Below are 17,741 nucleotides of genomic sequence, written 5' to 3'. Positions count from 1 at the left end.
ACCTGACCTCAGGTGATCTGCCCGCCTCAGCTTCTCAAAGTGCTGGGATTACAGGCGTGAGCCACTGCACCGGGCCTTTGTGGATGTTTAGTTCAAGCGTCTGCACCTGGTGGGAACCATCTGGCCAACCTGAGGTTCCTGCTCCAAACCTCCTCTCTGAAAGATTGTGTGTCTCGGCCGGGTGCAGTGGCTCATGCCTGTAATCCTAGCACTTTGGGAGGCCAAGGCAGGTGGATCGCTTGAGGTCAGGAGTTCAGGACCATCCTGGCTAACACGGTGAAACCCCGTCTCTACTAAAAATACAAAAATTAGCCAGGCGTGGTGGCAGGCACCTGTAATCCCAGCTACCCGGGAGGCTGAGGCAGGAGAATCGCTGGAACCTGGAACCTGGGAGGCAGGAGGTTGCAGTGAGCCGAGATCGCACCACTTCCCTCCAGCCTGGGTGACAGAGCAAGACTGCAACTCAAAAAAAAAAAAAAAAAAAAAAAAGATTGTGTGTCCCAGACCGTTCCGCTGCAAGAGGAACCTCGCTTGCTAAGGGGAAGTAAAAGCATGTAGGCCACACCTGTTTCTTCTTCTCCTGCCCCCGCCCCCCTGCTCATCTGTAGCCCACAGGACATAGGGATGTGGCCGCTTACCCCACTGGAATGCGGCACCCCGCTTCTTGGAGCCTGCTTCTGGGTCTTGCAGGTGTTTCTGGGCACTGGACAGACTCTCCTGTGGCACCCTAGAGATGCATGTTCTGTCTGGGTGGGCCTGACCTTGAGATTCAGATACAACACATACAACTCCCCACGTGGTGGTAACAGGTGTAGAAGTCCTGTTCTGTGAGACTGGCCCCCTCTGCTGAGTCACTAAATGTTTGGAAGATTTGTGTACTTCTCTTGCACTACTTATTATTACTATTATTATTTATTATTGTAGTTATTTTAGAGATGGTCTTGCTCTGTCTCCCAGTCTGGAGTGCAATGGCACGATCTCAGCTCACTGCAACTTCCACCTCCCAGGTTCAAGCGATCCTCCTGCCTCAGCCTCCTGAGTAGCTGGGATTACAGGCGCCCACCACCATGCCTGGCTAATTTTTGTATTTTTAGTAGAGACGGGGTTTCACCATGTTGGCCAGGCTGGTCTCAAACTCCTGATCTCAAGTGATCCTCCTGCCTCCGCCTCTCAAAGTGATGGGATGACAGGTGTGAGCCACTGCGTGTCCAGCCCTCTTGGTTAACTTATTTATTTTTTGGAGACAGAATCTCACTCTGTCACCCAGGCTGGAGTACGGTGGCACCATCTCGGCTCACTGCAACCTCTGTCTCCTAGGTTCAAGCGATTCTACTGCCTCAGCCTCCGAGTAGCTGGGACTACAGGTGCCCACTGCCACACCTGGCTAATTTTTGTATTTTTAGTAGAGATGGGGTTTCACCATGTTGGCCAGGCTGGTCTCGAACTTCTGACCTCAAGTGACCCACCTGCTTCGGGCTCCCAAAGTGCTGGGATTATAGGCATGAGCCACTGTGCCTGGCCTCTGGAGTAGCTAGTCCTTCACTATTTTACCTTCATAATAAACTTGCTCGCCCTGAATTTTTTTTTTTTTTTTTTTTTTTTTTTTTTTTTTTTTGAGACTGAGTCTCATTCTGTTGCCCAGGCTGGAGTGCAGTGGCGCCATCTCAGCTCACTGCAACCTCCGTCTTCCAAGTTGAAGCAATTCTACTGCCTCAGCGTCAGAGTAGCTGGGACTACAGGCATGCACCACCGTGCCTGGCTAATTTTTGTATTTTTAGTAGAGATGGGGTTTCACCATGTTGGCCAGGCTGGTCTCGAACTCCTGACCTCAGGTGATCTGCCCACCTCGACCTTCCAAAGTGCTGGGATTATAAGCATGAGCCACTGCACCCAGCCTCTGGAGTAGCTATTCTTTCACTATGTTACTTTTGTAATAAACTTGCTTTGGCTTTGCACTGCCGACTCACCCTGAAATTTTTTTTTTTTTTTTGAGATGGACTGGCTCTGTTGCCCAGGCTGGAGTGCAGTGGCACGGTCTCCTCTCACTGCAAGTATTGCCTCCCGTGTTCATGCCATTCTCATGCCTCAGCCTCCCAAGTAGCTGGGACTACAGGCGTGCGTCACCACACCTGGCTAATTTTTGTATTTTTAGTAAAGACGGGGTTTCACCACATGGGCCAGGCTGGTCTTGAACTCCTGACCTCGTGATCCACCTGCCTCTGCCTCTCCCAGAGTGCTGGGATTACAGGCGTGAGCCACCGCGCCTGGCCGCCCTGAATTCTTTCTTGCGTGAAATCCACGAACCCCCTCTCTTGGGGACTAGATCCGAACCCCTTTCCTGTAACAAAAGCACCTTTGGTTGGTGCTTTAAAGGAAACATGAGATGGGGCAGGAAGGGGTTATAACAAGCGACTTCTAAGCTTTCTCTGTCATTTCTTCACCTCCTTTCCCTGTCTTCTCAGATACTGTGTAAGATTGATTGATTGATCGATTTATTGATTTACAGATGGAGCCTCACTCTGTCACCAGGCTGGAGTGCAGTGGCGCGATCTCGTCTGACTGCAACCTCCACCTCCCGGGTTCAAGTGATCCTCCTGCCTCAGCCTCCCAAGTAGCTGGGATTGCAGGCGTGACCCACCACACCTGTCTGCTACTGTGTGAGCTTTCTAGAAGGCCAAAATATGCCTCCCCAGATAAGACTGTGGGAAATCAGTATATGCCACTCCAAAATACATTTCACCCCAAAATATATTTATTTGACATATTTTGAAATGGTCCTGCAAAACTGTCTCTTGCCTGGGCGTGGAGGCTCACGCCTGTAATCCCAGCACTTTGAGAGGCTCAGGCGGGCAGATCACTTGAGGACAGGAGTTCAAGACCAGCCTGGACAATATGGTGAAAACCTGTCTCTACTAAAAATACAAAAAATTAGCCGGGCGTGGTGGTGGGTGCCTGTAGTCCCAGCTACTCGGGAGGCTGAGGCAGGAGAATGGCGTGAACCCGGGAGGTGGAGGTTGCAGTCAGCCGAGATCACGCCACTGCACTCCAGCCTGGGCGACAGAGCGAGACTCCATCTCAAAAAAAAAAAAAAAAAAAAAGAATACAAAAATTAGCTGGGCATGATGGTGGGCGCCTGTAGTCCCAGCTACTCGGGAGGCTGAGGCAGGAGAATCGCTTGAATCCAGGAGACAGAGGTTGCAGTGAGCTGAGATCACACCCCTGCAGTCCAGTGTAACAGACTGAGCGAGGCTTCGTCTCAAAATAAATAAATAAATAAATAAATAAATAAATAAAATAAAGTAAAATAAGTAAACAAACAAATAAATAAACAAAAACATATAAAACCAAGCTGCCGCTCAACCAGCTTGGATATGTGTTCTCAGGATCTCTTTAGACTATTTTCGCTGGGTCTTGTTCACTCATATTTGGCTCACAATAAACCTCTTTAAATATTTTGCAGTGTTTGGCTGTTTTTTTGTTTTGTTTTGTTTGTTTTGTTGTTGTTTTTTGTTTTGTTTTGTTTTGAGACGGACTGTCTCACTCTGTTGCCCAGGCTGGAGTGCAGTGGCACGATCTTGGCTCACTGCAACCTCCGCCTCCTGGGTTCAAGCGATCCTCCTGCCTCGGCCTCCTGAGTAGCTGGGACTAGAGGCACCCGCCACTACACCCAGCTTATTTTTGTATTTTTAGCAGAGACGGGGTTTCACCATGTTGGCCAGGCTGGTCTCGAACTCCTGACCTCATGATCCCCCCGCCTCAGCCTACCACAGTGCTGGGATTACAGGCGTGAGCCACCGCGCCCGGCCGGCTCTTTTTCTTGACAGGTTCATGCGTCTCTTCTGCCTGGAGACCTTTCAGGAGGATGTACCTTGTCACGCTGCTTCAGGAGGATGTGCACTGTCTCAGAGGGAACGTGACATGTTAAATTTGTCATAGGTCAGACAGTTCCTCATTCAGATTCTTCTGCCCTGAGTTCTCACTTCTATCCTCGTTCATCATTACGGAGCAAAACATTTCAGTTCTTTAGACTTCACTTGAAAAAAAAAAAAAATCCCCAACCACATTACTGACAGGCCAAAGGAAGCATGTACAGGGTTCTACGCAAGCATCGCTGCTTCTCAGATCTGCTGTCTCCACGGATTTTCCCGCTGTAAACTGTGAAAGGTAAATAAATCTCAGGACCCCAAAATCACGAGGGCAAGGAAAAGGTCATAGTGGAGACTGTCTCAGGCAATCCCGCCTCCCATTTTATTCGTAAATAAGGTACTACAAAGATTTTAAAAATTACATACTGGGGCCGGGCACCGTGGCTCATGCCTATAATCCCAGCACTTTGGGAGGCCGACGCTGGTGGATCACTTGAAGCCAGGAGTTTGAGACCAGCCTGGCCGATGTGGAGAAACCCTTTCTCTGCTAAAAATACAAAAATTAGCTGGGCATCGTAGTGCGTGCCTGTAATCCCAGCTACTCAGGAGGCTGAGGCAGGAGAATCGCTTGAACCCAGGAGGCAGAGGTTGCAGTGAGCCGAGATCGTGCCACTGCACTCCAGCCTGGGTGACAGAGGGAGACTCCATCTCAAAAAACAAAACAAAACAAAAAAGGACTACATATCTCCCTCACAATTTGGCCACAAGGAAATCCTTGGAGACAAAGGACAAACAGAATTCAAAGTCTGATTTTTTCCTCTCTCCTACCTTTTTTTTAAAAATTTTTTTAAAAGGAGTTTCACTTTGTTGCCCAGGCTGGAGTGCAGTGGTGTGATCTCGGCTCACTGCAACCTCCGCCTGCGAGATTCAAGCAATTCTCCTGCCTCAGCCTCCTGAGTAGCTGGGATTACAGGCACCCGCCACCACACCACACCTGGCTAATTTTTGTATTTTCAGTAGAGACGGGGTTCCACCATGTTGGCCAGGCTGGTCTCGAACTCCTGACCTCAGGTGATCCACCTGACTCAGACTCCCGAAGAGCTGGAATTACAGAGGTGAGCCACCACGCCTGGCTCCTCTGCCCTATTGTTAATGTAAAAATGCAGATTTAGGGCCGGGCACGGTGGCTCACGCCTGTAATCCCAGCACTTTGGGAGGCCGTGACGGCCAGATCACGAGGTCAGGAGATCGAGACCATCCTGGCTAGCACAGTGAAACCCCATCTCTACTAAAAATACAAAAAAATTAGCTAGATGTGGTGGCGGGTGCCTGTAGTCCCAGCTACTCGGGAGGCTGAGGCAGGAGAATCGCTTGAACCCGGGAGGCAGAGGTTGCAGTGAGCTGAGATCACGCGACTGCACTCTAGCCTGGGCGACAGAGCGAGACTCTGTCTCAAGAAAAAAAAAAAACAAAATGCAGATTTACTGAGCCAGACTAAACTGTGTATTCTGTGGAAGACTGATCAAGGACACAAATGAAACCTTTTCTCACTTAGGGACTTACCGGACATCATCAATGCATATCTTACACGTATTGATTGATGTCTCATATCTCCCTAAAACGTATAAAAGCAGCCGGACGCGGTGGCTCATGCCTGTCATCCCAGCACTTTGGGAGGCCGAGGCCGGTGGATCACTTGAGGCCAGGAGTTCAAGACCTGCCTGACCAATATGGTGAAAACCCGTCTCTACCAAAAATACAAAAATTAGCCGGGCAAGGTGGCAGGTGCCTGTAATCTCAGCTACTCGGGAGGCTGAGGCAGGAGAATCGCTTGAACTTGGGTGACAGAGGTTGCAGTGAGCTGAGACCATGCCACTGCAACTGCAGCCTTGGCCACAGAACGAGACTCTCTCTAAAAAAAAAAAAAACTGAGCTGCGTGTGGTCGCCCACGCCTGTAATCCCAGATACTGAGGAGGCTGAGGCAGGAGAATTGCTTGAACCTGGGAGGCGGAGGTTGCAGTGAGAGTGAGCCAAGATCGCACCATTGCACTCCAGCCTGAGTGACAGAGCAAGACTGGATCTCAAAAAAAAAAAAAAAAGGCTGGGCGCAGTGGCTCACACCTGTCATCCCAGCACTTAGGGAGGCCGAGGCATGTGGATCACTTTAGGCCAGGAGTTCGAGACCAGCCTGACGAACATGGTGAAACCCCGTCTCTACTAAAAATACAAAAATTAGCTAGGTGTGGTGCTGGGTGCCTGTAATCCCAGCTACTCGGGAGGCTGAGGCAGGAGAATCGCTTGAACCCGGGAGGCAGAGGTTGCAGTGAGAGTGAGCTGAGATCGCACCATTGCACTGCAGCCGGGGTGACACAGCAAGACTGGATCCCCAGCCCCCCCCCCAAAAAAAATGTATGAAAGCAAACTGTGCCCTGTGCATCCAGAGCACCTGTCATCGCGATTTCCTGAGGCTCCGTCATGGGCAGGCGTCCTTAACCTCGGCAAAATGAACTTACTAAATGGACTGAGACCTGTCTCAGATACGTCCTTTTTGGTTTACAGGACGTTTTGCAGTCATGGAAAATTATGCAATATCTTTGCGTTTTGTCTATACCGCTTATACTTATACTTCTTTCTCTTCTTCTTTTTTGTGTTTACAGAATGAGTTTTATTTCCCCTTTCTGGAAATTTTCGGCTGATTCTCAAATAGACGCCGCTAAGCTTCCTTCTCAGATTCAAAGCAAGAATGATGGAGAGTGAGGGAAATCATGATCTTTTACCGAACACAGGGCTCCGTGGTAGAACGAGGATTTTTAATGAAAAACCCTTTCATGCCAGGCACGGTGGCTCACGCCTGTCATCCTAGCACTTTGGGAGGCCGAGGCAGGCAGATCACGAGGTCAGGAGATCGAGACCATCCTGGCTAACACAATGAAACTCCATCTCTACTAAAAAAAAAAATACAAAAAAAAAAAAAATTAGCTGGGCATGGTGGTGGGCACCTGTAGTCCCAGCTACTTGGGAGACTGAGGCAGGAGAATCGCTTGAACCTGGGAAGCAGGGGTTGCAGTGAGCCGAGATGGTGCCATTGCACTCCAGCGTGGTGGGAATAGAGACGTGACCCCCGGCGCCCTGCCTATCAAGTTCTTACCACACCTCAACAGACCATTTTACAAGTAAAAAGCATGTCTCCAAGTATCGAGTATATTAAGTTCTCCAAAGAGAACTATTTACATGTTAATCTGTGTTCCAATTCAATTAGTGTGGATGAAAAGAGTTGGACTCTGTAAAATATATATGTGTGTGTGTACGTATATATATGTGTGTGTATATATATATGTGTGTATATATACATGTGTATATATATGTGTGTGTATATGTGTGTGTATATATATGTATATATATATGTGTGTGTGTGTGTATATATATATATATATATTTTTTTTTTTTTTGAGACGGAATCTTGCTCTGTCACCAAGGCTGGAGTGCAATGGCATGATCTTGGCTCACTGCAACCTCTGCCTCCCGGGTTCAAGCAATTCTCCTGCCTCAGCCTCCCGAGTAGCTGGGACTACAGGCACCTGCCACCGTGCCTGGATAATTTTGTATTTTTAGTAGAGATGGGGTTTCTTTATATTGGTCAGGCTGGTCTCGAACTCCTGACCTCAGGTGATCCATCCACCTTGGCCTCTCAAAGTGCTGGGATTACAGGCATGAGTCACCGCGCCAGGCTGACAAATGTTTTCTGTTCAGATCTTAGTGAATCTCTTAAGGATTGGGAGGGTCTGGAAGAAAAAGATCCAGCTATGTCCAGCTATGTTAATATGGATTCTTTTTTTTTTTTTTTTTTTTTGAGACATAGATTCACTCTGACAAGATGTCATGGTCTCAGCTCACTGCAATCTCTGCTTCCTGGGTTCAAGCGATTCTCCTGCCTCAGCCTCCCGAGTAGCTGGGATTACAGGCACGTGCCACCACGCCCAGCTAAATTTTTTTTTGTTTGTTTTTACTAGAGATGGGTTTTCACCATGTTGGCCAGGCTGGTCTCGAACTTCTGACCTCAGGTAGTCCGCTAGCCTCTGTCTGCTGGGATTACAGGCGTGAGCCACCACCCCCAGCAGAAATTCTTTACAGATGCAAATTTTCTCCAACAAAGGACAGCTTTGGGGGGTCATTCCAAAAGATGACAAAGAAGGCTGGGAGTGGTGGCTCATGCCTGTAATCCCAGCACTTTGGGAGGTTGAGGCAGGTGAATCACCTGAAGTCAGGAGTGCGAGACCAGCCTGGCCATCACGGTGAAACCCCATATCTACTAAAAAAAAAAAAAATACAATTAGCTGGGCACGATGGCTCATGCATATTATCCCAGCTATTTGGAAGGCTGAGGAGGCAGGAGAATCGCTTGAACCTAGAAGACAGAGGTTGCAGGGAGCCAAGATTGCACCATTGCACTCCAGCCTTGGAAACAGAATGAGACAGTCTCAAAAGAAAAAGAAAAAATACGGCTAAGAAACATGTTTTGGGGCAAAATATGTTGGTTTTTTTTTTCTCTTTGTCTTGTAATGTTTGCCAGAGTCAGGTTGGAAAGTAAGTCATGATATATAGGGTTAAATAAATCCCATTTGATGAGGATTTATGGTTTGTAGGGCTTTCCTTCCCAGACCTCTTAGATAGGAATTTTGGCAAGATAAAAAACAGTCAGAGGCCCGGTGTGGTAGCTCACGCCTGTAATCCCAGCACTTTGGGAGGCTGAGCTGTGTGGATCACTTGAGGTCAGGAGTTCGAGACCAGCCTGGCCAACATGGTGAAATGTTGTCTCTACTAAAAATACAAAAATTAGTCAGGCAGTAGTGGTACATGCCTGTAATCTCAGCTACTCGGGAGGCTGAGGCAGGAGAATTGCTTGACCTTGGGAGGCGGAAGCTGTGGTGAGCTGAGATTGTGACACTGCACTCCAGTCTGGGTGACAGAGTGAGAGTCCATCTCAAAAAAAAAAAAAAAAAAAAAAAGGAAAAAAGGAAAGAAAAGGGCCGGGCACGGTGGCTCATGCCTGTAATCCCAGCACTTTGGGAGGCCGAGGTGGGTGGATCATGAGGTCAGGAGATCGAGACCAGTCTGGCCAACATGGTGAAACCCTGTCTCTACTAAAAATACAAAGAAAATTAGCCGGGCGTGGTGGCAGGTGCCTGTAGTCCCAGCTACTCAGGAGGCTGAGGCAGGAGAATTGCTTGAACCCAGGAGGCGGAGGTTGCAGTGAGTCGAGATTGCGCCATTGCACTCCAGCCTGGGCGACAGAGTGAGATGCCATCTCAAAAAAGAAAAAAGAAGAAAAAAGAAAAAAATCAGAGTTCAGTCCTCAGTAGAAATCATATATTGCTCCTCCATAGAATTCCTCTTTCCCCCCAACCCTATTACCTTGTTTTTTTTTGTACCAGGGTCCAATCCCCTATCCTTTCTGTAGCCTCAACATGGTGTACAAGCTTCTGAACCTCATTGTGGGGTGGAGTCCTCATTCTGAAGAATCTTGTGTATACACATTATATAAATGTGTAAATCTGGCTGGGTGCAGTGGTTCACGCCTGTAATCCTAGCACACTGGGAGGCCGAGGCACGCAGATCACCTGAGGTCAGGTGTTTGAGACCAGCCTGACCAGTATGCAACAACCCTGTCTCTACTAAAAATACAAAAATTAGCCAGGCGTGGTAGCGCATGCCTGTAATCCCAGCTACTGGAGAGGCTGAGCCAAGAGAATCAGTTGAACCTGGAAGGTGGAGGTTGCAGTGAGCCGAGATCGCGCCATTGCACTCCAGTCTGGGTGACACAGCGAGACTCTGTCTCAAAAAAAAAAAAGAAAAAAGAAAAAAGAAAAAAAAGTGCATATCTTTTCTCTTATTAATCAATCTGCCTCATGTCTGTCATTTACAGCAAACCTATAGGGGACCAAGAGCTTTCAGCCCTCAAGAAGACCTTCTTGAGTTTAAACCAAAAATTTAAGGAGTGAAATCCAGCCAGGCGCGGTGGTTCATGTCTGTAATCCCAGCCCTTTGGGAGGCCAAGGTGTGTGGATCATTTGAAGTCAGGAGTTCCAGACCAGCCTGGCCAATATAGTGAAACACCATCCCTACTAAAAATACAAAAATTAGCCGGGTGTGGTGGTGGGCACCTGTAATCCCAGCAACTCAGGAGGCTGAGGCAGGAGAGTCACTTGAACCCAGGAGGTGGAGGTCACAGTGAGCCGAGATGGCATCACTGCACTCCAGCCTGGGTGATAGCGTGAGACTCTGTCTCAATAAAAAGAGTGAAATCTGATTTAGCACACCTATAAAACACCCAACAAGCTGTCCAAATCCAGATTCTTAGTACCCCAATCTGGGTGGTAAGTAAGATGCTTCATTTCTGTCTTTTTAAAATTTGTAATAATTTAATCTTCTTTTTATACACGAGGGATGGGGGATCTTACAATGTTGCCCAGGCTGGTCTCAAGGAATCCTCTCTCAACTCAGCCTTCCAAAATATTGGGATTACAGGCGTGTGCCACCATGCCCAGCCTTAAATGATTTATTTATTTATTTATTTATTTATTTATTTATTTATTTTGAGACGGAGTCTCACTGTGTCACCCAGGCTGGAGTGCAATGGTGTGATCTCAGCTCACTGCAACCTCGGTCTCCCAGGTTCATGCGATTCTCCTGCCTCAGCCTCCCAAGTAGCTGGGATTACAGGCGCCCGCCACCACACCCAGCTAATTTTGGGTATTTTTAGTAGAGACGGGGTTTCACCATGTTGGCCAGGCTGGTCTCGAACTTCTGACCTCAGGTGATCCGCCCACCTCAGCCTCCCAAACTGCTGGGATTACACCGTGCCCGGCTTAGAGGGACTGCATCTTGAATAGGGGCTGCGGACAAGGAAGCTGGGACAGGCTGGGCGGCATTCCCTGGAGGTCAGCCATTCCACGACACAAGATGTGTGAACAGATGAATAGTGTTTACTAAATAGACCCAGGACCGAACAGACACAGGAACCTCCTGATGTGTTGATATCTTCAGAACAAAAGCTTTCATAGTGTGAGAATCCGTTTTGCTTTAAAGATGATAATATTGGGCCAGGCGCCGCGGCCCACGCCTGTCATCCCACCACTTTGGGAGGCTGAGGCAGGAAGACAGATTGAGTCTAGGAGTTCAAGACTAGCCTGGGAAACACAGTGAAACCCCCGTCCCTACCAAAATACAAATATTTGCCAGGAATGGTGGCATTTGCCTTTGTCCCAGCTACTCGGGAGGCAGAGATGGGAGGATTGCTTGAGCCCAGGAATTCAAGACAGCAGTAAGCTGTGATTGTACCACTGCCCTCTAGCCTGGGTGACAGAGCCAGATGGTCTCAAAAAAAAAAAAAAAAAAATATATATATATATATATATATATATGTATATATATAATACTGATCATTGCAAAAGATAGTCATGACAAAGGTGAATCCTTTATCAGAAACCCTTGCAGTCGAGCATCTCTCCCCGTGACTTTTTTTTTTAGTTATCTTTTTTTGGGGGCAGAGTTTTGCTCTTGTTGCCCAGGCTGGAGTGCAATGGTGCGATCTGGGCTCACTGCAACCTCCGCCTCCCAGGTTCAAGCGATTCTCCTGCCTCAGCTTCCGGAGTAGCTGGGACTACAGGCACACACTGCCACGCCTAGCTAATTTTTTGTATTTTTGATAAAGGTGTGGTTTTGCCAGGTTGGCCAAGCTGATCTCGAACTGCTGAGCTCAGGTGATCCGCCCGCCTCAGCCTCCAAAAGTGTTGGGATTACAGGCATGAGCCACCGTGCCCGGCCCCCCCTTTGCTATCTTAATAAGCTTGCTTTCAGTTTGCAACGTGAACTTGCCTCCAATTCTTTTTTGCGCAAGATCGCAGAACCCTTTCTTGCAGTCTGTATCAGGACCCCTTTCTAGTAACCAGTAACATCGTCACACCCCCTCCCCCTGTCAGTTCCACGTTCGTCTCTTTTCATCTCTCTCTTTTTTTTTTTTGAGACAGAGTCTCGCTCTTGTTACCCAGGCTGGCATGCAGTGGTGCAATCTCAGCTCACTGCAACATCCGCCTCCCGGGTTCAAACGATTCTCCTGCCTCAGCCTCCCGAGCAGCTGGGATTACAGGTGTGCACCACCACCATGCCCGGCTAATTTTCGTATTTTTAGTACAGACGGGGTTTCTCCATGTTGGCCAGGCTGGTCTCGAACTCCTGACCTCAGGTGATCCGCCCGCCTCAGCCTCCCAAAGTGCTGGGATTACAGGCGTGAGCTACCACGCCCGGCCGCGTTCATCTCTCGAAGCAGCTTCTGGATGCCACAGATAGCTATGAATTCACGTAATAATTCCATGCTAGATAGTATATCCCAACGCCCTGTAGCTTAGCAATGTACAGCCCATCCTTAATCAATTGTTTTTTTCTGTAAACCAATGAGAATTCCCAGCAAACAGCTTCACAGAAGCCCCCTCCCTGTCCTCCAACAACACCTGCCTCTTTTTATTTTATTTTATTTTATTTTGCCTTTAAAAACCTGCATATAACAAAGGCAGAATACAACTCATATCCAAGTTTCCTTAGGTCTCAGCTTTCCGGGCCGCTGTCCCCACCTCGGCTCCAGTCAATATCTGAAATCTTATGTTACGGTTCAGTCTCTTTCATTTAGATCGACAGACACAGCAGAAACATGTACCCAGGTGACTCCATATGCTCAAAGGCCACAGAAGGAAAGAACTTAGCTTACCCCACGGCATCCGCTTCCTCTCCTTTCACTTGCTTTTCTTCTCTCCGAGACTCCGGCTTCTGGGTACCTCCCTTCACAGCTCCTCTGTCTCATCACGCCCTCCCTGTCCCTCCCTCCCCTGCTTCCTCATTTCATAGGATTGGGAAACCTGTAATTGCTCCGTGAGTTCATTGGCTCCTGACCTCGTCTCCAAAGACTGGCCCGTGGAACAGCTCAAGTGTGAGTCCCACATACATCTGCACACACACTCCTGCACACACATGCATGTCTGCACACACAACTGCACACACAGACCTGCACACGCACACATCCCCACACGCCTGCACACAGTGTGCATGGACATACACACAGCTACACACACATCTGCACACACACCTGCACACACATGCATGTCTGCACACACATCTGCACACACAGACCTGCACATACACACATCCCCACACTCCTGCACGCACATGCATGTCTGCACACACAGACGTGCACACACATCCCCACACACCTGCACACAGGGCACATGTGTGTACACAGAGCTACACACACATCTGCACACACACCTGCACATACATCTGCACAAACAAGCACATTGGCACAGTCCTGCACACACATACATGTCTGCACACACATCTGCACACACAGACCTGCACACACACACATCCCCACACTCCTGCACGCACATGCATGTCTGCACACACAGACGTGCACACACATCCCCACACACCTGCACACAGTGCACATGGGCATACACAGAACTACACACACATATCTGTACACGAGCACATCTGCACACACACACCTGCACACATATCTGTACACACACACGCCTGCACACAGTGCACATGTGCATATACACAATGACACATTCACATCTGCACACACGTCTGCAAACACACACCTGCACGCACATCTGTACATACACAGCTGCACACACATACATGTCTGCACACACAGACCTGCACACACACATCCCCACACACCTGCACACAGTGCACATATGCATACACACAACTACACACACATCTGCACACACACATGCACACACACACCTGCACACACACAAATACAGATGCCTTTTGTGCTGTCTACAAAATCATAAGAAACACCAAGCAGGCCAGGGGTGGTGGCTCACTAAAAAAAAAACAAACAAAAAAAAAACAAAAATTAGCCGGGTGTGGTGGCGGGTGCCTGTAATCCCAGCTACTCAGGAGGCTGAGGCAGGAGAATCTTTTGAACCCAGGAGGTGGAGGTTGCAGTGAGCCGAGATGGTGCCATTGCACTCCAGCCTGGGCAACAAGAGCAAAACTCCATCTCAAAAAAAAAAAACAAAAAAAAAACCAAGCAGACTAGAGATGTGTTATGATACAAACAGTTGGCGCCTAAACAAAGCATAGGGCTTCATGCACATGCAATGGAAAATGACATCTGGATAGCAACAAAAGCAAAGGTTAAAGACAGCTGCACAGGCTGCACCTCTACCATCTTAGCCTCCCCATTCCTGCAGGAGCTGTGTCTTAGTCCATTCATGTTGCTGTGAAGGAATACCTGAGGTTGGGTAACTGATAAAGAAGAGATCATTGGCCGGGTGTGTGGCTCACGCCTGTAATCCCAGCACTTTGGGAGGCCGAGGCAGCTGGATCATGAGGTCAAGAGATCGAGACTATCCTGGCCAACATGGTGAAACTCCATCTCTCCTAAAAATACAAAAATTAGCTGGGCATGGTGGCATGCACCTGTAGTCCCAGCTACTTGGGAGGCTGAGACAGGAGAATCAATCGAACCTGGGAGGCGGAGCTTGCAGTGAGCTGAGATCGCGTCACTGCACTCCAGCCTGGCGACAGAGCGAGACTGCATCTAAAAAAAAAAAAAAAAAGATTATAAATCATGCTGCTATAAAGACACATGCACATGTATGTTTATAACGGCACTATTCACAATAGCAAAGACTTGGAACCAAACTAAATGTCCAACAACGATAGACTGGATTAAGAAAATGTGGCACATAGACACCATGGAATACTATGCAGCCATAAAAAAGGATGAGTTCATGTCCTTTGCAGGGACATGGATGAAGCTGGAAACCATCATTCTCAGTAAACTATTGCAAGGACAAAAAACCAAACACCACATATTCTCACTCATAGGTGGGAATTGAACAATGAGAACTCATGGACACAGGGAGGGGAACATCACACACCGGGGACTGTTGTGGGGTGGGGGGTGGGGGGAGGGACAGCATTAGGAGATATACCTAATGCTAAATGATGAGTTAATGGGTGCAGCACACCAACATGGCACATGGATACATATGTAACAAACCTGCACGTTGTGCACATGTACCCTAGAACTTAAAGTATAATAATAATAAAATTTAAAAAAAAGGTAAAACAAAAAAAAGAGATTATTTATTGGGCTCGTGGTGGTTCTGCAGGTTGTCCAGGAAGCATGGTGTTTGGACCTGCTTGTGGTGAGGGCGTCACGCTGCTTCCAGTCGTGACAGAAAGTGAAGGGAAGACATTGTGTGTGGAGACCACACAGACACAGAGGGAGCAAGAGAGATGGGTAGAGGTGCCAGGCTCTTTCCAACAGCCAGTTCTCCTGGAAACTGAGAATGAGAACTCACTCATGACTGTGGAGGCAGGACCAAGCCATTCATGAGGGATTCACCCACATGATTTAAACATCTCCCACCAGGCCCCACCTACCACGCTGGGGGTCAAATTTCAACATGAAACTTGGAGTCCTATTTTTATTTATTTATTTATGTTAGACGGAGTCTCGATCTGTCGCCCAGGCTGGAGTGCAGTGGCGCAATCTCGGCTCACTGCAAGCTCTGCCTCTCGGGTTCACGCCATTCTCCTGCCTCAGCCTCCCGAGTAGCTGGGACTACAGGCACCCGCCACCACGCCCGGGTAATTTTTTGTATTTTTTACTAGAGATGGAGTTTCACCGTGTTAGCCAGGATGGTCTCAATCTCCTGACTTTGTGATCCACCCGTCTCGGCCTCCCAAAGTGCTGGGATTACAGGCGTGAGCCACTGCGCCTGGCCTATTTATTTTATTTTATTTTTGAGGTGGAATCTCGCTCTGTTGCCCAGGCTGGAGTGCAATGGCGTGATCTCGGCTCACTGAAACCTCTGCCTCACAGGTTCAAGTGATTCTCCTGCCTCAGCCTGCCGAGTAGCTGGGATTACAGGCGTGCGCCACTACGCCCGGCTAATTTTGTATTTTTAGTAGAGATGGGGTTTCTCCATGTTGGTCAGGCTGGTCTCGAACTCCCAACCTCAGGTAATCCACCCTCCTCGGCCTCCCAAAGTGGTGGGATTGCAGGCGTGAGCCACCGCGCCCTGCCTTTATGGCCAGTTTTTACACAGAAAAGTGGAGGGAAAATTAGAGTCCTATTTTTATTTATTTTATTTTATTTTTGAGATGGAGTCTCACTGTGTCGCCCAGGCTGGAGTGCGGTGGCGTGATCTCGGCTCACCGCAACCTCCGCCTCCCGGGTTCAAGCTATTCTCCTGCCTCAGCCTCCCTAGTAGCTGGGATTACAGGCATGTGCCAGCACGCCTGGCTAATTTTGTATTTTTAGTAGAGACAGGGATTCACCATGTTGGCCAGGCTGGTCTCGAACTCCTGACCTCAGGTGATCCACCCCACCCCCCCCAGCCTCTCGAATTGCTGGGATTACAGATGTGAGCCACCAAGCCCGGCCTTTATGGCCAGTTTTCACACAGAAAAGTGGAGGGAAAATTAGAATCCTATTTTTATTTTATTTTATTTTATTTATTTTTGAGGTGGAGTCTCACTCTGTCACCCAGGCTGGAGTGCAGTGGTGTGATATCAGCTCACTGCAACCTCTGCCTCCCTGGTTCAAGTAATTCTCCTGCCTCAGCCTCCCAAGTAGCTGGGATTACAGGCACGCACCACCACGCCCGGCTAATTTTTGTATTTTCAGTAGAGACAGGGTTTCACCATGTTGGCCAGGCTGGTCTCAAACTCCTGACCTCACGTGATCCACCCTCCTTGGCCTCCCAAAGTGCTGGGATTACAGGCATGAGCCACCGAGCCCGGCCCAACACAGATCTTAAGTCTGAATAAGAAATATTTACAATCGGCTGGGTGCAGTGGCAAAAAAAAAAAATAGAAAAAATAAAAAAATTAGCCGGGCGTGATGGCACCTGTAATCCCAGCTACTTGGGAGGCTGAGGCAGAAGAATCACTTGTATCTGGGAAGCGGAGGTTGTGGTGAGCCGAGATCACGCTACTTCACTCCAGCCTGGACAACAGAGCAACACTCTGTCTCAAAAAAAAAAAACAAATGGAGAAACGTTTACAATCTATTCTCTCTGAAGCCTGCTCCCTGGAGGCATCATCTGCTTGATAAAACCTTGGTCCCCAAACACTATACGATTATAACCCAGACATTCTTTTCTATTGATAATAATTCTCAGCCGGGCACAATGGCTCATGCCTGTAATCCCAGCACTTTGGGAGGCTGAGGCAAACGGATCACCCGAGGTCAGGAGTTCGAGACCAGCCTGACCAACATGGAGAAACCCCATCTCTACTAAAAATACAAAATTAGCCGAGCGTGGTGTCCCATGCCTGTAATCCCAGCTACTCCGGAGGCTGAAGCAGGAGAATCGTTTGAACCTGGGAGGCGGAGTTTGCAGTGAGCTGAGAGCATGCCACCGCACTCTGGCCTGGACAACAAGAGTGAAACTCCGTCTCAAAAAAAAAAAAAAACTATTTCAAACAATTACCAATCACAAAATATTTAAATCTACCTATAACCTGGGAGCTTTCCCTTTGAGTTTCCCCATTTTTCTGGACTGAACCAATGTGTATCTTAAATGTGTTTGATTCATGTCTCACATCTCCCTAAAATGTACAGAAGCAGCCTAGCCTGGTGTGGTTCCCGTCTATCATCCCAGCACTTTCGGGAGGCCGAGGCGGGTGGATTGCCTGACCTCAGGAGTTGGACACCACCCTGGGTAAAGTGATGAAACCCTATCTGTACTAAAAATACAAAAAATTAGCTGGGCATGGTGGCGGGCGCCTGTAATCCTAGTTACTCAGGAGGCTGGGGCAGGAGAATCACTTGAACCCGGGAGGCGGAG

General features: G+C 48.4%; 1 protein-coding gene across 1 annotated transcript in view; it reads right to left on the bottom strand.

Moving 5' to 3' along the window:
• LOC129475916 (granulocyte-macrophage colony-stimulating factor receptor subunit alpha-like) overlaps nucleotides 1-12,679 on the bottom strand; it is a 40,133-nt gene extending 27,454 nt beyond the window's left edge. Inside the window, exon 1 of the mRNA XM_063635155.1 lies at nucleotides 12,629-12,679. Within this exon, the coding sequence (XP_063491225.1) occupies nucleotides 12,629-12,638 (10 nt within the window). The 5' untranslated portion in view covers nucleotides 12,639-12,679. The remainder of the gene's footprint in view (nucleotides 1-12,628) is intronic.
• Between the last annotated feature and the right edge of the window lie 5,062 nt (nucleotides 12,680-17,741).

Source organism: Symphalangus syndactylus, chromosome X (genome assembly GCF_028878055.3).
Source record: "Symphalangus syndactylus isolate Jambi chromosome X, NHGRI_mSymSyn1-v2.1_pri, whole genome shotgun sequence".
NCBI lineage: Eukaryota > Metazoa > Chordata > Mammalia > Primates > Hylobatidae > Symphalangus > Symphalangus syndactylus.
This window is presented reverse-complemented; position numbering and strand designations above follow the sequence as displayed.